This window comes from Aythya fuligula, chromosome 13 (genome assembly GCF_009819795.1).
Source record: "Aythya fuligula isolate bAytFul2 chromosome 13, bAytFul2.pri, whole genome shotgun sequence".
NCBI classification, from domain to species: domain Eukaryota; kingdom Metazoa; phylum Chordata; class Aves; order Anseriformes; family Anatidae; genus Aythya; species Aythya fuligula.
The window spans coordinates 134,448-140,890 of NC_045571.1; the positions used below are offsets into that span (position 1 = coordinate 134,448).

Sequence of the window (6,443 nt, forward strand, 5' to 3'; positions counted from 1 at the left end):
TCCTGTTAGTGTTTAGAAAGGGAATTGACAATGAGATGAAGAATAATCCCTAAAACTGAGGGATAAAAGGCTAAGAGATAGCTTAATTTGAACCACTGGATGTTTTTGGAGGAGAGAAAAGCACAGTGGATTGTATGTTAAGACTTGAAACAGTCATAGCACAATTTTCATTTGATGTGACCTCCCGTATAAAAACGACTGAGAGCCTGTATCAGGAGAGAACCCAGCTGAACGGTTTTATGAGGCAGAAAGCCAATCTTTCCCGATTACTCTTTTCTGTTCTTCACTGAACTCTCAGGACAAGCCCAGAAATAATCAGGAACTGCCTCTGCAGACTTTCAGACCCGAAGGCTCCGTTGGAGAAGCCGCTTCTCCTCCCGACTACGTCAGCCCCGCGGCCATGCCGGGTCAGGTCGGTCAGCCCCACACAAGGGCGGTGGAGCGCGGTGCTTCCCGGGGCGGGAAGTCGGAAACTGCCGAAGCCGCTCGGGTTGGAACCGAAGGGCGCCGAGGGCGCTCGGGCGGAGCGCTGCGGCCGGCGGGGGAGGGCAGCGCGGCGCAGCGCCCCCTGGCGGCGGCGCGGCGGGGGAGGCGCACGAGCGGAGCCGAGCCCGAGCCCGAGGAGCGGCGGCGGCCGGCGGCCGTTCTTGAGGGAAAGGGCGGCCGGAGCGCAGGTAACGTGGATCCTCGCCACCCCCGTCCCCGTACCCCGCCGCCCCCTGCTTCCCGCCGCCGCTACCCCGTACAGGGCCAGGCCGCTCCGGAGCTGCGGGCCTGGGCTCGGGCCCGCCGCCTGTCAGCGCGGCCCGCCGCCCCTGGGGGCCTCCGGGCGCTGGCTCCGCTAACAGCCGCGGCCGGGGAGCTTCTCCCGCGGGCTGCCCGACCCCCCCGGAGCGCCGCGCTCCCCCTTTTGCTGCCTCGCCGCCCCGGAACGGCCCTGCGGATGCCCGGGGAGCGGGGCTGTTTCTCTTCCTGGGCAGAGAAGGGAGGTACCCGCAGCGTTTCCAGCGGCGCTGGGGCAGGCGTGCACAGGTCCTGGTGGCCGGCCCCTAAAATGAACGCGCTGCCGAGCCTCTCCTAAATACTTGTGGAAATATTCCACAACGGAAAACAAACCTCTGTTAACGCTCAGACCCTTTGAGAAACCGTCATACAGCATCCTGGTTTTCAAACTTACCCTATTTGCTATTGACTTAGACCATCATTTCTTTTTTTTTTACTCTCTAGGAGATGAGAACAGAGGGTGTATTCAGTTCTGCACATACCTTGCATGGGAGGAAAAGGGACAGATTAAAAAAAATAAATAAAAATTTTGCAGAGTGCTGTAGCATTAAGCTTATCATATAATCATAGAATATCCTGAGTTGGAAGGGACCATAAGGATCAAGTCCAACTCCTGGCACTGCACAGGTCTACCCAAAATTTTACATGTAGACCATGTGCCTAAGTGCACAGTCCAATCGCTGCATAAATTCAGACAGGCTTGGTGCAGTGACTGCTTCCCTGGGGAACCTGTTCCTCTCGGTGAAGAACCTCTTCCAGATGTCCAGTCTAAACTTCCCCTGCCTCAGCTTAACACCGTTCCTGCGGGTCCTATCACTGGTGTTTACAGAGAATAGGTCACCTGCCTCTCCACTACCCCTCGTGAGGAAGTTGTAGACCACGATGAGGTCCCCCCTCAGCCTCCTCTTCTCCAGGCTGAACAGACCCAGTGCCCTCAGCTGCTCCTCATATGTCTTCCCCTCTAGGCCCTTCACTAAGCTTATGCATGCCGAGATTTGTTTTTTCAAAATTATTAAACTGTAATTTTCAAAATTATTAAACTGTAAATGTGTGACACCGTCACACAAAGCCAGAAATCCGTGGTTTTGCTTATTTGATACCTCTTGCTTTCTCTTTGTAGGAATGGAGGGGGAAAAACTGATCTCTGCAACAGACACGCAGTATTCTAACGCGCTCCTTCAGTCTTTGAATGAACAACGTGGCCATGGACTTTTTTGTGATGTTACTGTCATCGTGGAGGACCGGAAATTTCGAGCTCACAGAAACATTCTTTCTGCCTCAAGCACATACTTTCACCAGCTTTTCTCAGTGGCAGGGCAAGTAGTTGAACTGAGCTTTGTAAGAGCCGAAATCTTTGCAGAAATACTTAACTATATGTATAGTTCCAAAATAATCTCTGTCCGATCTGACTTACTTGACGAATTGATTAAATCAGGGCAACTGTTGGGTGTTAAATTCATAGCCGATCTGTGCATACCTCCTTCTGAAGGAAAAAGCTCGTCAAACGAGGTGAAAGATGCTGCTTCAGAAACTTCAACTTCTAGCCCCACTCAAAAGGATGCTGAAACACAAGTACCTGCAATCAGGCAAGAGAGTGGGGATGTACTGGGGGGGATGCCGGTTATAACTGAATCGTTTTCCCTGCATGGAATATCATATGAGACTGCAAAAATAACAGTGAGCGACTCAGATGATGATGATGATGTCATTTTTTGCTCTGAGCTCGTTCCCCCAAAAGAATGTACTAAAGATACTAGTGCTGCAACCCACAACCAACCTTGCTCAAATGCAGCTGGAGTGTCTGACCAAAAATCATGTGGCAGTGGTGGCTCCCCACTATTGACTAGCCCCACAGCAACTCAAAAACTCTCTTCCTCTGCTAACCAGCTGAATGCAAAACAAATACAATCAAGTGCGGAATCCCTTGTCTCTGCAACACCACAGCATTTGACACCTGAGATTATTTTGCTAAATCGGCCTCCAGTGAATGCATCACCCACTGTTAGCTCCTCAAATCAAACACATGTGACCCCTACGATTAATTTGGTTGAGGAGAACCAGAAGCCATCTAACAACAGTTCCTCAGCTGAAATGGAAACGACTGCTGTTGATGATGTAGAAGAGATGGTTGAAGATGACGACGATGTCATTAGCTCCTCTAGTCCTGGTTCAGTCAGCAGTAGCTCTTTGGTTCAGCAGCCTGCTGCATCCAAGACTGCAGCCTCTGAAGGATCAGGTGTACAGAAAAAACAGGTTGTTACGTTTTCACAAGAGCCATCTTCTAAGCCTGGAGAATTTAAAATAAAAATCTCAGATGTCCTTACTGGAAACAATAGAGAATTCAGTGCAGGCATTGCACCAAAACATGTGGCGGAAGGGCAGAAAATCATAACGTTAGATACAGCCACTGAAATAGAAGGCTTATCCACAGGCTGTAAGGTCTATGCAAACATTGGTGAGGACACCTATGACATAGTCATTCCTGTAAAGGATGATCCCGAGGAAGGAGAAGCCAAGCGTGATGAAACACCCAAAACATCTGGTGATGATTCTCCAGGCAGGAAACGCATGAAAGTTAAGCATGATGACCACTACGAGCTGATAGTGGACGGAAGGGTCTACTACATCTGCATTGTATGTAAGAGATCGTATGTGTGTCTGACGAGTTTACGGAGACATTTTAACGTTCATTCCTGGGAGAAGAAGTATCCATGCCGATACTGTGACAAGGTTTTCCCTCTCGCTGAATACCGTACGAAGCATGAAATCCACCACACTGGCGAGCGGAGGTACCAGTGCTTGACATGTGGCAAGTCTTTCATCAACTACCAAATCATGGCCTCGCACATAAGATCAGTTCATAGCCAAGACCCTTCTGGAGACACCAAGCTTTACCGATTGCATCCTTGCAGGTCTTTGCAGATCAGACAGTATGCGTACATTACTGATCGTTCAAACAGCATACCGGTATTAAATGAGAATGGAATTGTTTATCGTGTTGACACAGGAAAGGAGGGCACCGAAGGAACAACATCGAATCCTCCAGCCAAACAAATGACCTGGGATGATATTTTCATTCCACAGGGAAACGAAGCAATTTTTAAACAAAATCAATCAGAGGGTAGCACTGAATTTGAGTTTGTAATACCAGAATCTTACTGAAATGCATGAAATGCTGGAAAAGGGCTTCAGTGCAGAAACACTGCAGCTGTTTTAAATGAACTGTTAAAATAATTGCAGAACAAATTGTTAAAGTGAAAACAAGTTAACTTGTTCTACCAAGTCACCAAATGGTAGTACTTAGATGGATCATTAGTAGCTGCAAGCAATTTGTGGAAGCAATTCATTGGAAAGTTTACTTGAATACAGATTAAGACATTTTCAAGGAGCTAGCAGTGTTTGCTAGTATGTTAATTTTGATCAAACCGTGGGGATTCGTAGCTTGAAAAAGGTACAGTTTATTCTAAAGAACTAGAGATCTAAAGTAATTTCTAAAGTAATCGATGTATTTCCTATACCCACACTTCTTATGTAAACCCTTTCTTTCATGGTAGAACTTCAATGCTGAACTGTGTTTAAACATTAACCAAGAAAACAGTAAAAATATTCATCATAGTCTCTTGAATGTGGAACCATTTAAAAAAATAATCCCACAACTCATTTTGTTTTTCTGAGCAATGCATAACTGCAAGGGTCCAGTTTTTTTTTTGTTTGTTTGTTTTGTTTTGTTTTTGTTTTTTTTTTGCTATCTGAAGGCTTCTTAAAACTGAGAAATAACCCAAGTGCTGCGTCAGCTTAGCACTGAAACTGCAGAGGATCTTGTATGTCTATTTGGCTAGATTTTTAATTTTAAAATTAAAAAAAATTTTAAATTAAAAATTTTTTTTTCCCACTTACAGAATTAGTGTAACCATGTAATAATGATGAACCAACAATCAAAAAATACCCCTCATCCCTCATAGTCCACAGTATAATTCCTCTACAGCTGCCTAGTTGTTATCTGTTTTCAGTTTCAGGTTTGTTATATTGCCCCTTTTTTTCTCCTTGCACTTGGTACATTTTATGACTCCTAGGAGATGATCCAAGAAGTCCAACCTGAACGGGAAACAGTAGATCTGAGAAAAACAACTGTTTACTGTAGTTTAGCACATCAGATTTAGTGACTTCTTGAATTTCTGTAAATGGTAATATGAAAACTGCACAGAAATTCTAGTGATGACTGACTGAGCAAGGTTGTTTTGCATAGTGCTAGTTAGTTATTGTAAACTTTCATTGCTTAAATTACAGCTAAAAGTTTTTCTTCTCCTGTTTCAGAGAAGCGTTTTGGTCCTACGACCTTCAAAGATTTTAGGCATCCGGTATTCCTGACAGAAAGATATTTAACTGGTAAATGGTTCAAATACAACTGGAGCTATAAAAAAGGGTACCAGAAATGCGTAACGATGGGAGAAAGAGAATGTTTACGTTTTTTGTGTAATACTCAACGCTTCTGTTTTGTAGGCCAAAAATTATATACGTGGTTATTTCCCAGATCATGTTGCGAACGCCTTTGAGTATAACAGGATATGCTTTCAAATGTTACAGGTTGGATGTAGTCTGAGATGGTATTGCAGCAGCCACATGTAATCCTCACAAGGAGTAAGTATTGATTGCTTGACGTAGCTGGCTGCATGCTGTGTAGAAATTTCATGAACTTTTGGTCATAAAAATGTGATCATTTTGTTGTTGACATGACACACAGAGAATTAAGGATACACTGAAAAGTGTGCGTTCAGTGATAACAAAAAATAATGGCTATCAATATTTGCTGCTGATATATTTAAACCTTAAATTAAACTGTGCCTACTGAAGATCTCTCTTTGGAGGAAAACTGGAAAATTAGGGCTTTGTAACTGTATTTTTGCTAGAAGACTCGTGCTTGCATGTGTCTCAGGGTCTTCAGTTTTCCTTGGAAGTGATTTTTGATATCCAAAGTCCAGAGGTCACGTAGAGCGTTTTTTAATTTTACTTCCAATATTTATTCATTTGGAAACATGTTAGATCCTTCCTCTTTAAACTTTATGGGGCCATGAGCTTTTATATTTAGATTTCTGGCTATTGCACTTATATTTGTTCATTTGTTTTTAAACATTTAGCTTCCACTTTAACTTAATGAAAAACCTTATGTAAATATTAAGAAATTGGCTTTGGGGTAATGAGTGAAAAAGTTGGAATCTGAAAAAGCATTTAGATAAAAATTAACAATTTCAACAGAGTGCTAGAAAACCTCACAGTCATTTATACACGTATAAAAACATTAACGGATCTGCTGCAAAATGTAATGATGGTGGTTACATTCTCGCTGTATGGTTTCTTTGGAGATTCATCCCATAGCATTCCAGTATATGAATAAAATAAAAAACAAAAAAATCACCTGCTTATTTATTTTGTACTGTTAAGGCATGCAGCTTAGAAAAAGATGCAGAAGCTGACAACTATATACATTGAACATTGAGTTCTACACCTGTTACCTATGAACTGTTCCATGTGAAAAATCAATAATTTTTGCCAGATCTGTATATACTTGTATAGTCTTTCTTTAACATACTTTTTAAAGTTGTGTTCCACTTTTCATTAATCAATACTTGGTATTAGTTCTTAGAGCTTTCTATGGCAAAAAA

General features: G+C 43.4%; 1 protein-coding gene across 1 annotated transcript; it reads left to right on the forward strand.

The window, feature by feature from the left end:
- The first annotated feature begins 591 nt into the window (after positions 1–591).
- Positions 592–4,459, forward strand: ZBTB33 (zinc finger and BTB domain containing 33). The gene is made up of 2 exons (XM_032196412.1): positions 592–674; positions 1,904–4,459. The coding sequence occupies exon 2, from the start codon at positions 1,906–1,908 to the stop codon at positions 3,943–3,945; it is 2,040 nt and encodes a 679-aa protein (XP_032052303.1). The 5' UTR covers positions 592–674; positions 1,904–1,905; the 3' UTR covers positions 3,946–4,459.
- Positions 4,460–6,443: the final 1,984 nt, after the last annotated feature.